The following is an 18557-nucleotide window of genomic DNA, read 5'->3' on the forward strand; positions in this document are numbered from 1 at the left end:
TCTACGTTTCCTCTCGCCCATCTGGCAAGTCTCGACACATGGTCGCGCGGAATTCCCCAAACCACTTCTCCGGAACCACTCGAGAGACCAAAATGGCCCACTCGCATGTTGGTCTTCCAAGACGTGGTAAGCAGATCCCGGGAACTTTGCGGAAAAGTAGGCAATTCATAGCATGAACGCTAATGTTGAGCTTGTCGGTCTGTCAGGCAGACTTGTCGAATCCTCCTCTCCCGAACGTGCAATGTGCCGCGATAGATGCCGAGACTGTTTCACAACCAACTACCGCTACAAGCTGGATCGCCTTGGGTTTGAGCCACAGTGAATAAGACCACACAGATCCCCCCAATCTTCGGGGAGGGTCAGCCACTTTTTGTTGCATACCGCACCGGCCCGAAATAGGGAGTACCCCGACAATCGATAATCGACGACCGACTTCTCTCTTTTTCCATCTTTGGGACAATACCGAGATCAGTCCAGGTCCACCATCAAGATAAAGAGAAACGCTTGCAGGAAGCGGATGGAGTTCAACACCATGCCATTCAATCCCTAATTTACCGCGGCACCGTTCACCGCGACATTCTATCGCCATGCTAAATGGTCCGACCTTGGAGAAGCCGTGGCTCTTCAATCGGTCTTGAATATGGCGACCATCGTCTTTCGGGGGGGGCAACTTTAGCAGAGCCGCAAGACCTTGCTGACTATTGGAGCCGTTAGCAGGCAAACCGCCCCACGAACGCTCAGTGCCACTCCGTCGATGTTGGGACGCCAATGTCTCCTATGGCCATTGCCTAAACAGAGCTTTTCCAAATGCGTACACGATCGCATTTGTCTTTTTTTATCTACTTATCCCTGTCTCGTTTTCTCCTCTTGACTATTATCTCTCCGTCCACGGGGTTGGTAGTATTTATCCGAATGATAACCGACCAATGGGCCCATTATATAACCGAGGCATGAAGCAGCAGTAGTGTCCGGTCTTGGCCACTCAACATTCAGCGGCGAGCCATTTCGCATCAAACCACTACGATACGTGAGGCTCAGACAGTTTCCCCTGGGGACCTTGGACCCGAGACAAGTTCTTCTTGACTCATGTCCTCGACGCTTTCAGATTGACTTCCAATCTTTCACATCCCACTACATGATCCAGATCTGACGCGTCTCGTGGCGTTTCCTTTTCTTTATATCTGTTCTCGACTTCTTCAAATGCTAGTATCCTACATGAGGAAACGAACAAGTGGCCCGAAGGACCTGGAAAAGTCAAAGTCCCCTCTGCGGAGGCCGATCCATTCGGGCCGCGGACTCGAAACACTTTGTTACAAACCCAAAAAGCCAGAAACTTCCAAGGATTGACGCTGACAAGAGTTGTTTTTGCTTTCGTGGGTTGGGGGGTGTTGTCTGGTGTTCCCCCAGTGTCTCCTTCAAGCAGTAGTGAGGCATTTTCACTAGCCCTTTCCCAATATCGGCCACAAAAACTCAACCCAAGTTGCCTCGAACACCTGCTTTTTTTTGTGTGTCACATGAGTTTTCTCATTCAAATTCGGCAGAATATTCCCAAGCCATCCTTCCCTGAGCTGTGGTCAACCACTTCAAATGCTTCTAAAAAGATTTGACCTTTTCCGCCATTGGGGCCGAATTGAAGGTGCGAGTGAATTGGCAGCCGCCAACTTCAGACCGCTACAGCGTCGAAATTCCAGTCAGCAAAAGATTCACTCTTCGGGAGAGTCTCATTATGGGTTGTGCTCATCAGCCAGAAAATATTTCTATTGGGCACGCCGGCACACAGCAGCAAAAAGAGCAGTGGCTTGTGAGAAGGTGTCTTATTGCCTGCCTCTGCTTTCGAGTTTTTGATAATCCATCCTGTCGGGATGAGGCAGCTACAGATGTGGTACAACCTACCTGTGGCACAACCCGCCTGTGGTACAACCCGATCGGGTTGTGGCAGTACTGCACATCGGTTATGGTTGCTAGGATTGCAGAATTTGGTGTATCCCTCTTAATGTTGCTACTTGACGTCGAAAGTAGTTGGTTGTCTTACAGCCAAGCAACAGACTGATATATGTGTGGGCGTATTGAGTCGTCCAACCCTCCTCGGAATTTTTCTCCTTTACGCACCAACGAACGCTTACTCAATGCACCCCCTGGACCTGCCAAATTTGGGGTTTGCACCTCAGTCGAAAAGCCTGACGTGATAGAATAAGCGTGCGGCTAAAGAAACACTTCAAGGTATGTTTGTCACACATGACGTGTGCATTTCCATTTTATGCTAACAGTACTAGTCCCCAACGGCTTTGGAACACACCATTAGATGTCTGCACTTTACATTCCTGAACTCGTCTTGGCTCAACACATTTTGATCGGAAATCGAACCTTTTAAACCCCCCTTCCCCGGAATGACAACACGGCACTAGTCTTGCTGCTCAACGCAGCAGGAAATATCGTTGGCGTGACGTTGTTACATACTCTTCTTGAGCTGCGTCAGGGGGATTACCTGTCCGTGGCTTGAACTGCTTCTCCGCATATCTCCTAAATCCGATAGAGGGACACAAGACACGAAACGCAATGCCAACTAAGATCACGAAGTGAAGACATCTTTGGCTCCAATGCCGGTATGTCCCAGACTGCTCAACACCTTGGCCTAGTTCCCCCTTTAACTTGTACCACTTTTTTCTTCCATACAGGATACCTCAATTCGAAGTTGACAACTTGCTATCGGACCCTTCCTGCAGTGTTGCTTTTGCCTCGTACCGTTTGGTTCAGGGCGACGAGCCCTTGTCATCGACCACAATATGGCCCGGGTATCGAACCGGAGAGACTGTCGGAGGAGCTCCCACTCCAAAAGACTCCATGTCCGACACATTTTTCGCGCTACGGGAGGGTAGTGCTACAGCATCCCCACGCCCATAGAGAAAGCCTGGTCCGCTAGGGTCGTGAACCCATTTCTTGGTTTCTTCATGGCGGAGTTGCTCGCTAGATGGGGAGCGAGAAAGACTGGAGTCGCTATGGGTCTAATCAGTCTCCTTCACTCGAATTTCCTCAAGCAGGGTAACTAACACTTCGGAACGAGCCCATTGGATGGAGTTTTCACGAGAGTCGACGGCCGGGATCAATGCTCGGTTGTCTCCATTCTCCATGCTATTGGCATCCTCCACCTTCGGCACAACACCCTCAGCTTGACTAGGAATGCCTGGGACTCGATCCATCTCGGGCATCAATGGGAAGCCGGTGACGGTATCGTGAAGAATGGGATTGCCGCCACCTGTGGCTTGGGCAGGAATTGGCGACTTGTCAGGATTCCCGCTCACACGGTCCTTGTTTGCCTGTGCGCCATCCAGCGGTGGTGATGGGCCCCTTAGAGATGATGCCATATTGGACAATCGATGCCAAAGTACTGGCCGTCGTTCTGGAATCGTCAGGGCTGTTTCAAGGGCAATGGTCGAGGGCTCGGGTTGAGGGCTCGACGACGAACGACTATCTAGGAAGAACCAGTCAGTGTCTTTGAACAACAGCAAAGATTTCTACAACACTGCAACAAGAAGCGTCGAGTCCCGCGGGGACGCGTACCCTTTATGATGAAAAGGGGTGCTGATAAGTCTTGGTAGGGTACGTACAAATCGTCGAGAGAAAAGTGGATTGCGGTATGATTGACCGCTTATCCTTCAACTGCAGATACGGACGGTCAGCCCTGAATTTTTGGCGCCAGTACTCGACCAGTGTTCCAATGCGAAGCGGCCCGCAGATGTCGGGGAACTCAGGCCAGCAGCGATTGTTAGGTCCCAAGAATGGGGCGAGAAGACGCGCAAGGATACGGTGCTGGCGCGAAGGAAAAGCCTTGACCAACTATGGACTGGGGCCTGGATTGGACACTTGATGCGTTCCGCGATATCGACTAGTATCGGCTTCTGTTGTCCAGTAGACATGGTTGGTTCGGGCAAGTTTGTTGGGGTATGAGCCGAGTATGTGGCCTTTCGCGCTTCCACCCCATGCTGAATCCGCGTCAAGTTTGTCCGGTGCAGGCATTTCTTTACTGAACTCCTTTGGATACGATGGTAATACATTGTTTAGCCAGGCAAAAAGTTCTCAGTAAGTTAAGACTGACAGAAATCACAGGTAGTCCAAGATAACGGCATTTCCAAATTCGCCTTAGTCACCGTCTGACCAAGCCGAGCAGGCTGACCAGGGGAAATCTGATCGTGGTATGACACCTCTGCCCTGCATTTGCGGCAGTCTAGGGCCCCTCCACTCGAGGCCGGGACTCAACGGCGAGGGGGCCAAATTCTCAAGACCTAAGAACGCCCTCGGATTTCCTCCCGAGAAAAAGAACGAGAAAAGGAGTTCCTTCCCCAAAAGGCCAGGAACTATCGATGGTCTTGCAGCACATAGCGCAACAATCCCCTGGTCTCTACGGCTGAGCAGGGGACTGAAAAAAATGACAGAAAGCGGAGGATAAAAGCAATAGGACAGGAAACGAGCCCGCTCGTTAATCGACCCATCGCCCTCCTTTGGACGCCATGTGGCAGCCCTGCATATGGCATGAGGCACAGCAAAGAAAAAAGAACTGTGGGCATTATGCAGGAGGCGTTTTTTATTATTCTGTCGCAGTTATATTCGAGACCTGCATTTTTCATCACCACCTCCCGAACGATTTTCTCATCAACCGACTTTCCGGATGGTGATGTGGTCTTCTTGGCTGGACAGAAGACTTGGCTCAAACTGGTGCATTGACTAACGAGTGCTCAACACACATGATGCAGTGCACCACCGTCTCACAGACCCACCTTGGGCTGTCCACGACGATAGCATTACGAACAATCAGCGCCCCTTCTGAGAGATGTCGTCTGTGGCCCTTGCCAGGATATTTGCGGTCATTACATGACCGATTTCTGTTGCCAGGCTAGGTATCAGCTACCGTCGGCGTGCCAAAACAGGACATGTCGCAAAGCTACTTGCGAGAAGCCCTAGCCGTTGTCGATATTACGCGGCCTAAATGTTTGTGCAACAGAACTTTCCCTGGAACCTCTGCTCGACCGCTGGTTGTGGCATCAATCCTGGCAAAGCTGGCACATTGCAACCTCAACCCTGTTAGACAAAAACATGCTACTGCGAGATGAAAAAAGAACAAGACTCAGGTGCCAACTATGCCGCTAGAGTATTTGATCAGTTGCGGTACCTCGTGGCTACTTGCCGTTCAAAGTGAGGGCATGCGGGGCTGTAAAGTTTCGGCGCCCGCTCCCTTGGCTGATGAACAAGGCTGCCACCAAAATTCCGGGGGGGTTGGTGGCTGGAAGATCGTTGCATGGCCAAGGCACAAACGGCATCAGATCGATCCAGAACTCCAGAGGCTTTAGACCGTACCCAGAACACAGACCAAGCGGCAGCCAGTGCCTATGGGGTTATGTACAACTTAACGCCTCTCAGCCTGTTGCCGCCTTTGAGATCGCCACGCTTTAGGAAGCCTTCCTTCGGATGTCCTGGAATACATGCTGCTTGCTAGTCAAACAGGAAAACAGCCTCTATACTGTCATCACCAACGTATACACGCCATAAATTCATGCTACGCCGTACTACACGGATACTTGTTCCTCTGAGAGCAAGGCTTGTCGAACAGGTCGAACTCGAAAGCACTTTCCCACCGCTAACCCCAGGGAAAATCACAAGATCTGCCCCGCATTAGGCACCCATCAAATCTACAACTAAAGACACATGGGCGTGGTTTAAAGACTCCCTGGGTCTGTCTTTCATCACGCAGATGTCAATCCTCCCTGTATTTGCCTAATCTTTGACTACGAAGATCGTGCGAAACTCGTGATGTGACGCACATGCACGCTGTCCAGGCCTGTCACATCTCCTCGGGGCCGCATAATTTCCGCTTCGGGTGCCGATGGCAAGCTTCCTGGGTGCTACCGTGCACAAAACATATCAGTCTCTCGGGCACTCTGGGGGAATGTGGTCAAAATTGAAGGGCTGGCTCATTGGGAGAATTCAGCGGTCTCCCACAGGACAGCTTTTTTTTCCTAGGCGAAACCAGCTGCATCTACCAGAACGGCATCTCGTTGGTCATAAATGGTCTTCGCAGCGAAGTTTCCAAAAGGTCGAAATACTTCACGAGCCTAGGCTCTCCCTATCCATGTGCTGTACATCCTTGATTGGACAGTTTGACGATAGCCCTGGCCTTCGGATGCTGTGCGACATGCCCATGGAAGTGTTGTCTTGTCTACTGCAAGATATAGCAAGTCTGGTTGTTGAATGTGTGTTGGTGTCACAAGCAGGCCTTTGGAGAGGCCACCAGTACTGCAACTCCAGCGGCCGACCCCTGAATGTGAGGGGGTTTGGGTCACGACAGTGCGGGGTATTCGTGTCCTAACGCCCAAGGCCCAGCTAGGCCAGCAACTCATACGACACGATACAACTCGAACGTCGAACGGTTGAGTCTCTAGGAACAGCAGAATAAATGCGCATCCTAACACGTCGCGGGACTGGGTATGAGGCCCGGGACCGAGGTGTGCCAACCTTCAAACCACGCCTCATCCACGAAGGAGATGGCGACCTGCGGGTGGTCTGGTCAAGTTGATTCCAAAAAGTAGAACCGATGCTTTACCTGTTGGATTGCCAGGTCTCTGCTGGTGATAGGCCCATCGACATGGGAGTGTTTTGCCTCACTTTCCGTCCTCTCCCAATGGAATTCTCGCACGCTATGGGCACGCTGGACTGCGAACGGTTGATAATTTGAACCAATGCTGTTCTAACAAACGATGAGGCTTCTAAGAAACTCTCACCGCCCGTCGGCAGACAGCGCGCACTTTTCGTTTGCAATAAGGTGGATTACCGAAACTATGCCCAACGAAGCTATCACGCAGCACAGTCATAACCTCGCTTCAAAACCCGCATAACCCGCAATCACCGCTCGACATTCGCCAATTATCCCTCGAAACATTATATTAATCTTTCTAATGGCTTCGGCTACCTTCGATACTATGGTATAAGCTGTCTCCATTTCTACAACGGAGAAATGTTTCGGTCTGATATTCTCACTTTAGGGTGGTGTAGAACGACGGGAAAATGCGGCCTAGACCAGAGGGGGGGCGATTATTGAACAAGGCCTCCCTGGTGTGATGGCAGCGGCATGTGCCTTGGCAAACGTTGTTTCAGGGCCATCACCGATCCGTCATAGCGCATTTCGGATCGACCAGGAGCCGGCTTGAACTCCAGCTGGAGGAAGACTTCAGAATGTCAACTCTACGCGGAGTTGCAGCCGACAAAACTTGAAGGCACACCAGCAGCTGGGGTCCATTCAGTTGATGCCTGAAGAGAAAACACCACTCCAAATTGATGCTCCGGATTCTCTGTAGCTAGCGCCTTCTAGGCGACAGTTATCCCAGGCCAGTGGGTTTCTCTCACATGGAGCCAGTCAGCTCAGGCTGGTTGTGCCGCGTCTACCGTCTGTTATACTCATTGCCTTGGTGGACTTTCAAGCTCGGATCACGCACTTGTGAACCCGTCTCTTCTGGCCAGTCTACGAGGCTAGCGGGTGATCTGAACTGGGATAGTTCGAGCATGAGAAGAAGTTGAACCAGGGTGTGGGCTCTAGGATTAAACATTGACATAGGGCGGGGTGGCCCCCTCAGAAAGGCGACTTCGAAGCCGGCAACTACTTGTCGGGTGGAGAAACGCAGCACACGCGCAAATGCGAGAGTCCACCAACCTTAGACTGATCTCGGTGTCTCCAGTTAATAGCATGCCTGGCGAGATGTACGGATACGGCCCCAGTTGGATCGTCTTATCCTCGATGCCCGATCACCGTTACTATCCGCGACATATCTGCCATGCAGCTTCCTCTGCACCGTAGGGCAACCAAGGCCGTGGTCTGTTCTACCATGGCCGGGAATTTAGGGGGTATCGGCAGTGTTTGTTGACCAGCTGACCATGTGAGTGGATCACCCTGCGGTGCGAAGCGCGAGAAGCGCAGTTTCTCAACGTGTCAACTGGTCAACTCTTGCCAAAAGCTTCTTTCTAGTTGAATGGAGCTCCAGCAATTTCGAGATTCGACCAATACCCATGCGTGGATCGGACATCACATTCCATCATTCCCTCACTTCCGGGCCACCGAGGAATCGTCTAACCATCACCAACCGTCAGGGCTGGGGCGGATTGAGGTTTGCTTTCCGCTCCATTTGACTGCTCTTTCCTGTAGTGCAAGCGTCTTATTTGGCCTTATATGGCAGGAAGTATTACCTGGGTTCGTGTCACTCCAGCCCGGCTCCCCGGCTCCACTTGAACTCCTTTCCATTTTCCAATGCGTCGACATGTTTGTCTCTCGCGGCTTTCTTCCCCGTAACCTCTTACCCTAGACCTCGAGCACTACGACCCCAAAGTTCCCGCTCACCTCGTATAATGCCGCACTGACGAGCTTAGTAGTCGAGAACGAGAGAGTAATCGATGTAACCAGCCATCCTCTATGCCTAGGCACATACCCCTCTTATCTCTCTAATATCAGGTAGGTACCAAGACGGGAATCCCAACTGGCCACTTGGCCGAGGGGCAAGTGCACTACCTACCGTATAATCACATGAACCCATGACCGTGCAGGGATTTATCGCACCGGTAACTCGCGCCATTAGGTTTATCTTTACTACCCCCCCCCCCCCCCGGACCGTCTCTGAACAAAGAAAGTATTGTATAGGCCATCCATCCAACGGAAGGGATAGCGAGCCGGCAGTATTGCGGTCAAGCTAGGGCTTTGCGTTAACTTAACTACCTAGAGTCTTTATCCGAGCCCGAACGATTATCTCAGCCACCGTTCTCTCCACTTCAGGTCAATGACCCTCACTGTGCTGTTGTACTAGCATCTCCGATGGGATCCGCTCTCTCCAAGAGCAAGTCGAAGTCGGAAGAGCAAATACTCAAGTAGAGCCACCGTAGTAAGGGGAGGCTTTGTCTAGGGGTCGGCCGAGTAGTAGCATGCCCGAAAGCCCCTGTCGCGGATGGCGCTGTCGCCAACTGGGGTCTGCTTCGTCCCCTGCCCAGCTGACCCCCACCCAGGACTTCACCCCGGGCCGCCTCATGCACAAATTAGACAGCTTATTTTGTTTTCCTTCTTCGGTTTCTTTTGAGTTGTCGAACTTATCACATTTCGGGTTTGTCTGTTTGAGCGGTCCTTCCAGATTCTCATATATTGTTTCTCTCATGCAGGTGACGAAATAATGCAGGTGGCGGAGGTCATTTCCCTCGTGAGCCTTTCTTAATGTGTGATGTGGGGCAAACCTGCGGATGCATGGCATGGCTTTTGATACTGGAGCAAGTGGATGGGGAAGGACTGTCATAAGAATACTTTTTTTTTGTTGAGGATATATGTGTTACATTCCAGGGCAGAGATCAGTTGACAGGCAGGATACCATCTGGTCTGATGTCAATCAGGGGTCGGTGATCCGCCCGCACGACACTGAGCACCCGAGTCCTCCGTACCTTGTTGCACATCATTGACCCCTCGCGGGGAGGGCGCCGGAAGTGACGACATTACACTACCTAGATTGCCGGCTGTAATACGCGCCTTACGGGGCTTAGGCAGGTCCCTAGCTGGGCCGCATCGCAAGCCGTGGTCTGCAACACAGAACGGAAGAATTGGGAAGTTATTAGAGGGATGTTGGCACTATCTGCTGGTGGATGAGAAGCAAGCGAAAAGTACGGCGAGGAACTGCTCGCTGGGCAGCATGAACGCGAAGCAGCGAGCCACTAAACTCACTCGATTGCAAATCGCGGGGATCTCGGGAACTTGTAAAGCGCTCAGGAGGGTAGAAAGAAAAAAGAAAAGAGAAAGGTTGGGGCGGGGAGGTTCAAACCGGGGGGCCGGGGGTGGTTTGTTTGGTTGGCCAGAAGGGGCGCTAGTCCCTTGTAAAGTAAGCTTAGTGTTTGTTTAGGTTAGCCGAAATCCATGTGCCACTTTTTAGTGCAGTTTGTACAGTACGGTTAGCGAAAGGCGGCCCGAAGCGAGGGCCCCCCAACCTTAATTGTACTGAGCAAGTACAGTGCCCAGCGCTGTATTCGTACGATACAAACCTCTCATAGCGTTTTATTTCGTGTTCGTAACTCAGTTGTGAGCGGATGGTGGATTATCTAATTAAGCACGGCACCTCACTTTTCGACAACCCGCGCGTGATATAAATAAGATAGGTAGATGAGAATGCATTCTAGAGTTTCTAAAACTATGAATATATTATTTTAGTCGGATTATGGAGAGATATAAATACATGCCTATATAAAATGAATTTAGTTAACGTTAAGTTAATTTACAAGTGCTATTCCACTTTTGGCACTTTGATACACTCTGGCTAATAAGGAGGGGCGTGAAATGCAGCACAAGGTTTGTACTACAAACACGCAGTAACACAACTGTAACCTCCCGTGCTTATGATAGATAGATAATAGTTGGGGCATTTTAAGTTCGTGAGATATATGAGGCACGTATGTGTGTATCATCTATCGTCAGCTTATCTCTCTCCGCCGCATAGTCGGCGGCTCTGTCAAATATTACGTGAAACCGCTATATTGGTTTTAGAATGATGACGTTTCACAGATTTGGAATCGCGTACTTAGTTACGGTAGCTTTTGGTGCTTATTGAAACTAGGTAACTAACTACTTATCTATATAGACGTACGTACTAGTCGCAGTCGAATCGTAATTCATTATTGGCCCGGTGAATAATATTATAGGTGTTCTCCTTCACATTCTCTTAATTATTAACTACGGCTTCCGTTGATTCATTCTATCTCATATACAATATGTAACTCCAAAAACGTAGAAGCTTGGAGCTTTGGTGAGTTGAGACAGCTACTATATACCGATCATGTATTATAGAAATTATTTGAAGAAAAAAAAACTCGGTTTCCCTCAGGCTATGGAGTCTGGACCTTGGAGGGAGTGGCATTTTCTCAGTAGCAGGCGCATGATATCATTAAACACGTGAATAAAAATAGAGCACCATCACGAAAATTAAGAATATATTAGACATGACCATGTAAAACAGTAGTAAGTTGTCGCATGAGATAATTAGCAGCCTCTGTGCTAGCTATCTAGGTAGGTAGGTATCTATTTCGTCCAGCGAGGACTGTTGCTACTACTATTTCAGACTAATGTGTAGTCTGATGTGTAACTAAGTAGTCGGGCCAGCAGCCCCCAGCCAGAGTCCTCTGCCCAGCAGAGCAGACTCCCAGAAGAGATTCAAAGCGAGAGTAGGTAGGGGATGGGGGAGTTACCAGCCTGCAATCCTCTCTCCCTTTGGGTTATATACATCTGCCACCCGCCGCAGAAGAATCAGCACTCACTTATTCCAGCCCCCCCTTTCCCGACGCTATTGTCTACTAGAGACTGCCGGTTGTACATGTATGTTCATGGCCGGCATATAAGCCTTTTCCCTCTTTTCTTTTTGTGTCGGTAATTATAGTCTTTCGGCTTCGGCGGCGTCGAAGCCGCTGTAGCCCTAGCACCGTGGCTAGGAGTAGCCTACTCTTTGGCAGCCTTAGTCGGCTTCGCCTTCGTCGGCTTCTTCTCTGGCATACTCTTGCTAATCCTGCCCGACATGGTCGTCCGGGCCTTGCTCTCGGGGATCGGCTCGCCTGACCAGATGAACACGGCATCCTTGCGCCTGGCGGGGTGTCCCGAGCTGGTGATGTGGTGCTCTGTTTTTTTGGGGGAGGGTTAAAATATGCTTTTTTTAATCAATGGGAGAGGGGAAGATGTTTGACTTAATTACCTTGATCGTCGTATGCTTTCTCCTTCTCAGCGTCGAAGCGGCACACGGTCACAATGGTGCCGTAACGGCGCGTTTTCCCATTGACAGTCTTGGTGCTCTCAAAGAGGTGTCGGTCGTGCTGGATGACATAGTCGTGTCCTACTTTGGACCTAGCCTGGTTGTGTTAAATGTCCTACACCTTGTGGACGTGCAGGGGTGAGCTGCCTTTTTTGGCATAGACCTGCAAAGCTTTTGTTTTAGCCAAGGCGTCCCGCCCAACCTTGAGGTCGCTGGATAATTATGTGGGAGGTGTGAGAAGGGGGGTGGGGTTCGGAACTCTATACCTCTATGTCGTCGTTCTGGAGAGGCGCTGCCAGCAGCTGCTCGGACGTGAGAGCATAGTAGCCTAGGTTGGCATCTTTAATGAGTCGATGTTACCAATCTCTGTAAGATTGAGAGGGATGAGGAGACGTTTTACATTTCTGGGCGAGCTCCTTCCAGCAGTGGCCCAACATCAGTCGGTCGGTGATATTCACTGCGTAGGCAATGCAGTTGTAAACATTTGACGGCTAACCAACAATGGTGTACGGGAGTTTGGTGGGTTCTGGGCCAGAGCGGTTTTGACAGCACTGAAGTTTTTTGACATACAGGTCTAGAAAGCGGTCTTGACTGCGTTTAGCTTAGACATGGCTTCTTAAGAGTAAATAAGAGACCTTGAGAGGTTCGGGTATATAAACAATTAAGTGTCAAACAAGGATAAAGGCGCGAAAGGGGCTGGCTAGGTAGTTATTCAGAATAGGTAGATGGCGAAGTGGTCAGGCTAATTGATGTTGCGAAACAATGGTACACACGACACCAACCGACAAGGCACAGATTTAGATTACATTAGTTGATTATTATTGGCCTGGTCGGAGACTATGTTTCGACCTGTGCTGTGAACACATGATACTGTTCAGTTGTTGGTTGCCTGGGTGAACAAGTTGAGACTGGCGATTTGGAAGGCCGAAGACGCTGTTCACTGCGGCGGTGACAAGACGAAGCGGTAAACATGGCGGACAATAAGGCACTTTATGTATTTTTGGCTCTCTCGCCACTAGCTTCCCCTGGTTCCCCAACAAGGTCATGTCTCCTGCCACGCTCACCTTCACCTTTGGGTGCCAGGGTGGCAGAAAATCAAGTCTGAAACTTTGCTGGGCCCAGCTAATTACGTTTGACATGGACTTCCAAGGATCCAACACATTTCTGTTCGCAAACAATTGCCTAGAATGACAATTATTATAAACCTTGTCTTCTACTTTTTCCAGTTTTCACCAACCACCTTGATATACCAGCCAAGCTATGTCCTACTATCACAACTATTGCAATTGGTGCCCAACATAGCCATGGAGAGCTTCTTCGAAAACTACGAGGCCGAAGACCGCTTCGCCTACATCTTTGATAACTACGACTCCCAAAATCACCATTACCGTATTTACCTGGACTGGGACATGCGGTGCACTGTTACCAGGTCCACTTTAGCTCCCCATGATGACTAGTAGTGCGAGGATCATCCACTAGACGTGTTCGACAGCACCGCAAAGGATGTTGTCTAGGTTAGAGCCGGCACAGTGGAGGCCCGCTCTACCGACATTTTGGCAAAAAACTCGACCGTGATCCCCTTATACCCCCGTGTATCGGACCTCTCCCCAGCACCCAGGAGCACCCAGCCCCCAGCAGCAAGAGGAGGATCCACCGCTCCGAATTCACCGAGATCCGGCGGCTGGGGAAGCAGACAGACCTTACAACTAACCGGGTACAGTCCACGTCAGGTGGCACAGCCGCGCGAAGTCATTTCAAGCACGCCCACTTGCAGCAACTACTTAATATGCGTCATCCCCCCCCCTCCTCTCCCTTCCGTCACTAACTCCAGTCCAATTAGACCATCGACTACCTCAACCTAAACTCGGGGATCGTCCACGGCGACATGATGCCCCAGAACCTGCTAATCAACTCGACCACAGATCAGACCAAAATCTTTGACTTCGACCTGGGCTCCAAGCTCGGCTCCAAAAGCAACCGCTTTGGCGAATTCAAGTACCTCCCACAACTCAGCGACGTCAAGTACGCCGCCTTCACCGTCTTCGACATCATCACTCAGAAGCTCGGTGATGTCGAGGAAGGGCACGACATGTTCGACCTCCACTCGTCAGACGTGTTCAAGAACAGCGTCCCCTGGGTGAAACACGAAGACGTGCAGCTGGACAGCCCCGTGTCGGCCTACTACGACACGCTCGAGGCCTGGGTGGCCAAACGGGATCTGAAACAAGTAATTAACACCACCGCTGGCTAGTGGGTGCCTACCTTACATTTCGACCATGCAACGGCTGCCGGGCGCAGCAAATGCCGACTTATTTTCACACTGCTTGACGCAGATTTCTTGAAAGGGAGCGGCTGCCTGGTGCAGTCTGCCATGTCCTTAAGATTTACGGGTGCCATTCATTAAACTACCAGTAAGATGCAGGAGACGGAACGGAGACATGCTTGTAAAAAGCACGCATCGGGGGCAAGAGCCCGGATGAATATCTGATTAACCTATCCAGTATTCTCAGTCTCGTATTTAATCATCAACGAGCGTGGATAAGTGGCAGAAACACAGAAGACGAGTCCCTGGTGACGGAGTTCCTGAGCTGATTCTGTCCAAGTGATTCAAGCCCCGGATTGATTAAACCAGAGTTCAAACGTAGTGAATTTCTATGAGTACCTAGCGAATTAATAATGTTTCATCTCGTCTACCTACTCAAGGAGCGACTTCCACAGTTAGACCTAGATCTATTTGTCACTAAAGTGAAATAGTTTGCCTATGGTTATACCCATCGCCACGCACACACTATCAAAATGAGCACAATGAAGCATTTGCCGCGGTACAGCAAAAAGTCTTATGAGTACGGATAATAAATGGTTTACATATTGCAATTACTATTCGTGATCTCGATGAGTAATAACATTGATAATGGTAATCCGTAAGACACAACGTGCGAGTTCCTATTCCTGCACGAAAGACCATGCGAGATTTCAGTCCCGAAACGTGCTCCCGTGTCCTGTCATACATGCATAAGGGGGGTCCGGGCCGGACGGTTTTGGCTAAATGAGGACTAAACCATTTTCGCCCCCACCCGGCCAGGAAAGGACATCGATGGCCGGAATGACGGACAGATCGGCGGTGAGAGTGAATGTGTGAAGACTCGGTGTGTCAAAAGCATTGTGTGACGTGACCGGGGTTTCTTATAGAATAATAATAGTCTGTCACGGATGCATCGATTGCGTCTCATGTTCTTTTTTTGCCTGCCTCTGGCCTGCCTCCTAGACCGGGCGTCGTGCAAAGGCAGAGCCGCAAAATGAATGGGGTCCGGTTCGGTTCGGTGGGTTGAGAACCGTTCGTTCGTGGAGGGACGAACCGGCGAAAATCTTATGATGGGTGCACTTTACCACACCACACCACACCACACCACTACAGTACGAGGCGCGAGGGAAGCCTGGATTTCTGGTCGCCTTTTTTTACTTCTCTCGCCCCCTTCCGGTGCGAAAGAACTCTTCAGTCCATTTTCTCACATAAAATCGCTACATGCATACAATAAACCCCGGACCGACGCGCGTTGTCATCTTGATGGGGTATATTCGGTAACTAGTAGAAAGGACGAGGTTGGCGATCAGGCTCTCGGGGCTTGTTGCTATCTATGGATAGAGTATGTAGGTTGGTTGATAGAGCCTCGTGCGTGCCCCGCGATTGTGTGCGCTTGTGTGTGCGCGCGTCGTGCGGGGTCATTCCCGTCCGTCTCACGGTTCCACCTCTCTCTGCATTTGGCAGATGGAACGGCAGGACGACGGCCAAGGAAAAGAGCTGTTCTCCCTCGATATATTGCCTGTTCGTCTGCCTTGCAGGATCTTGACTGGGCCTTTGCCATAAATAAATGCAAAGCACCTATTTATTTGGTAGTGAGGTGCAAAGTAGGTTTGTGGGATGGAAAACAGCCCCCAAATAGACGCCAGTTTCATCTCCCCCTTTTACCGAGTACAATACGGACAGTGCAGCTTTCGTCTTTCTTGCGCCTGAGGAGCTTTGGCCTGGCCGAACGAACGGTGCGAGAGTCATGGCCGAGCCGTAATGCATGGCAGACAGGGTTATGCGATTTCTAGGCAGCCGCGCCCCACCCGCCCACCTCGAATCGAATTTCGATTTCATCCTGTGCGGGTTAGCTTTTGCCCACTGGTTTGCGCGCGCACAACATGGCCGATATGACGTAAGTTACGGTGTGTCACGTTGTACCGCGCCCTTCACCGAACACGGCCGTCATTTGCGCGGTCCAAAGAGCATAAAGATACGCGCGAGTATCCCTGTGCGGCGCCTTGGTGATACGGCACATCCGTCTGCATCGTGAAGACGGGGTGTTGACCCTGGTTTAGGGCTGACTCTTTCTTTACCTTCATTTCCTTGTGTCCTTGTCCTCTTGCCTTGCGGCAGGTTGTTACTATATATCCACAGCCGGGAAATCCACCGTGACCCGAAGTTTCGAGTAATGTGCACACACCTGTCGGAGGCACAGTGCGCGGCTGAACAGACAGTTGGTACACACTAATTAAGCACTGCGAGTTTGGGGGCTGGAACCTGCAAAGATACAAGAAGGTACATACAGGACGGATTGCATCTGCGGTTGCCTTTTCTCGATAACTCATTTGCGGGTCGATGGGATGGAGCCAGGCTGAGGATCCAAGATGAGTGATGAGACGAGGCTGTCACGAGCCCCCCCATTTCTGGCACTGCTGCCTCGGCAGCTCGAAGGAAAAAGCCTATTGTGGCCCATGATTCATGGCCGGCGTCTGACTGCTGGAGATGACCTTGCCTTTCTCTTCTCGAAACGTTTATGCTTCCGGAGCCACCTTCGAAAGGCAGCAGCGGGTGTCGGGGAAGTTTGCTCTTATACGCAATACCGTGCAAGCGGGCCGAGCTCCCCCTGCTGCGTACAGTTCAGCTGCTTTTCTAGCCTAACCGCTCCCGGCACGGAGCGGGCTCAGTTAATACCAAACCGGGGCGAAACGGAGAACCCCGGTCCCAGTTACGTTGGCTAGGGCAGGCACACTATTTGATCCAGGGATATTCCGTAGCGCCCCGCACTGTAGCTAGCTAATTAGCACAGAAGCTACGGAGTATGCAGCTTAGCCTGCAATAAAACCATAATGAAACTGAATCGGGATTTCAATGCGAGAAGATATACGAGTATCCAAAGCTGAGAGAGAGAGGCAAGATAAGCCAACTCTCAGATAACTTACCTAGGTATGCACATGTAGATAAGTGCCTGGTATGTACCCCAGTCAATGTGTCATCATGGTTCGTGAGAACATGTCAAACCGACGGAGTAAGCATGTGCCACCCGGGAGGAGGTTCAAAACAGGAGGGAGGACAACCCACCTTAGGCCGAAACGAAACGACGCTAGACACACACCGGACATAAAAAGGACGTGTTGCACCGAATTCAAGGCTCGTGACTCCATCCATCGCTTCATCCACACCGAAAAACAAGATAAGATTGAAAAGGCAGCAAGGGGGAAGGAAGGTCATGAACCAAAAAAAATCGTGGAGGACGGACCACCTCACCCACGGAAGAGGGAAGGGGGGGCGGCGGGGCGGAACTACGCCTAGGGCCCCCAGGCGCGACGCCACAGAAGGCGGCCAGGCGCAGCACGTTTTAAATTTGAAGGTTCTGTTCCTTTGCATCAGATCCATCAGATCCGGCACTGCGGCCAGAAAAAAAGAGGACGAGGCGCGCTCGCCCGGGCCCCAAATCTCGATTTCAGGCGGCGGTGTGGCGCGGGGGCTGGGGAGGTAGGCTGCCTGTCGTCACTAACAAAACTTTAAAATTCTCGACAAGCCCAGCCCAGGCATACTGTAGTCGGTACCTGCGCCCGGCAGCGCGGCGCGGCTTACCGCCCCCCCCTCCCCTGAAGAGAAAAAAAGACTCCGAGTAGAGGCTTCGGCGCAGCAACCTCGGGCTGTTGGAGTGGGGGGCTCGAAGCCTGGTGAGTGGTGAGGGTTGAGGGAGCCAAAAGCTTTGACGAGATGGAAGGTGTCATGATGGGGGGGGGGGGGCTGAACGTTCTTCGGCCGATCTTTTCAGCGCGATCGCTCTGATTTGTCGCCCTGCCCGGGTCGGTCACAGCTCTGGGAAGTTAACATGGGAAGCTCACCCGGCGCATTGCGTTGCGCAACTGCAGCCATGGTAGGTGCGGCGGCCAGTCCGGGGACGAGACAAGGGTGGTCGGGGCGGTGCCTGCCATTCGGGACGATGCGAAGAAGGCATCTCACGGCCGCTCCTTCCCGACCTGGAAGATGTAGATGGCATTCACCGCGTTGTGGGGCAAGGAGTCGCGATCTTGTCAAGAGACTCGAGAATTTTCCCTTACCAAACGTTTTCCGCACGGCCTGGGACTCATCAGCTCATTGTGTGGAATTCTGCCTTGTTTCATCCCGTCGCGCCTTCTAGTAGTCTATTGGGTGTCGCGACAAAACCTTCTTATCCCACTTTTGTCATTTCAACGACACACCGCATTTCCTCATTTCCATTGCTGCCCAGCGGGCACGACGAAGAGCACTGGCCAGCCAGCTCATTCTTTCCCGCCCGTTTGAGCGATTTCCGATTGGAGTTCTGGCCCAATCAAGACAAGGCGGCTGGGATATTCTCGCACTAGGCTGACAGTTTTAATGTGCCGTGGGGGTGTTGGATTTTCAAAAAAAAATTACAATGAGAAACCTTCACATAATAATCATCGCGTACATGACATAAGTGAGACGGTTGGTCTCGTGTT

General features: G+C 51.1%; 6 protein-coding genes across 6 annotated transcripts; 3 read left to right on the forward strand and 3 right to left on the reverse strand.

Moving 5' to 3' along the window:
- Positions 1-2750: 2750 nt before the first annotated feature.
- B0T26DRAFT_745837 (uncharacterized protein) lies at positions 2751-3362 on the reverse strand (the record flags this gene model as incomplete). Its single annotated transcript, XM_060444620.1, has 2 exons — positions 2751-2994; positions 3049-3362. 2 exons carry the CDS (start codon positions 3360-3362, stop codon positions 2751-2753), a joined length of 558 nt encoding a protein of 185 aa, XP_060302725.1.
- A 101-nt stretch (positions 3363-3463) lies between these two features.
- Positions 3464-4094, reverse strand: B0T26DRAFT_39392 (uncharacterized protein). The gene is made up of 2 exons (XM_060434772.1): positions 3559-4094; positions 3464-3469 (listed from the first exon to the last, which is right to left on the reverse strand). The coding sequence occupies exon 1, from the start codon at positions 4050-4052 to the stop codon at positions 3654-3656; it is 399 nt and encodes a 132-aa protein (XP_060302726.1). The 5' UTR covers positions 4053-4094; the 3' UTR covers positions 3464-3469; positions 3559-3653.
- Positions 4095-7717: 3623 nt separating this feature from the next.
- Positions 7718-8641, forward strand: B0T26DRAFT_686033 (uncharacterized protein). Its single transcript, XM_060440888.1, has one exon. It carries the CDS (start codon positions 8013-8015, stop codon positions 8340-8342), a length of 330 nt encoding a protein of 109 aa, XP_060302727.1. The 5' UTR covers positions 7718-8012; the 3' UTR covers positions 8343-8641.
- Positions 8642-11491: 2850 nt separating this feature from the next.
- On the reverse strand, positions 11492-12408 carry B0T26DRAFT_670209 (uncharacterized protein; the record flags this gene model as incomplete). Its single annotated transcript, XM_060439152.1, has 5 exons — positions 11492-11667; positions 11742-11895; positions 12065-12126; positions 12199-12289; positions 12391-12408. 5 exons carry the CDS (start codon positions 12406-12408, stop codon positions 11492-11494), a joined length of 501 nt encoding a protein of 166 aa, XP_060302728.1.
- Positions 12409-13102: 694 nt separating this feature from the next.
- Positions 13103-14049, forward strand: B0T26DRAFT_867042 (uncharacterized protein; the record flags this gene model as incomplete). Its single annotated transcript, XM_060447830.1, has 3 exons — positions 13103-13227; positions 13410-13512; positions 13639-14049. 3 exons carry the CDS (start codon positions 13103-13105, stop codon positions 14047-14049), a joined length of 639 nt encoding a protein of 212 aa, XP_060302729.1.
- Positions 14050-14953: 904 nt separating this feature from the next.
- On the forward strand, positions 14954-16137 carry B0T26DRAFT_39623 (uncharacterized protein). Its single transcript, XM_060434784.1, has one exon. The coding sequence runs from the start codon at positions 15099-15101 to the stop codon at positions 15891-15893; it is 795 nt and encodes a 264-aa protein (XP_060302730.1). The 5' UTR covers positions 14954-15098; the 3' UTR covers positions 15894-16137.
- Positions 16138-18557: the final 2420 nt, after the last annotated feature.

Source organism: Lasiosphaeria miniovina (assembly GCF_030549165.1).
Source record: "Lasiosphaeria miniovina strain SMH2392-1A chromosome Unknown B0T26scaffold_1, whole genome shotgun sequence".
Lineage (NCBI taxonomy): Eukaryota > Fungi > Ascomycota > Sordariomycetes > Sordariales > Lasiosphaeriaceae > Lasiosphaeria > Lasiosphaeria miniovina.

Bases quoted from the DNA above. Each gene is read 5' to 3' on its own strand.
- B0T26DRAFT_39392 (XM_060434772.1), bottom strand. From the start codon at position 4,052: ATGTATTACCATCGTATCCAAAGGAGTTCAGTAAAGAAATGCCTGCAC.
- B0T26DRAFT_686033 (XM_060440888.1), top strand. From the start codon at position 8,013: ATGGAGCTCCAGCAATTTCGAGATTCGACCAATACCCATGCGTGGATC.
- B0T26DRAFT_39623 (XM_060434784.1), top strand. From the start codon at position 15,099: ATGGGGTCCGGTTCGGTTCGGTGGGTTGAGAACCGTTCGTTCGTGGAG.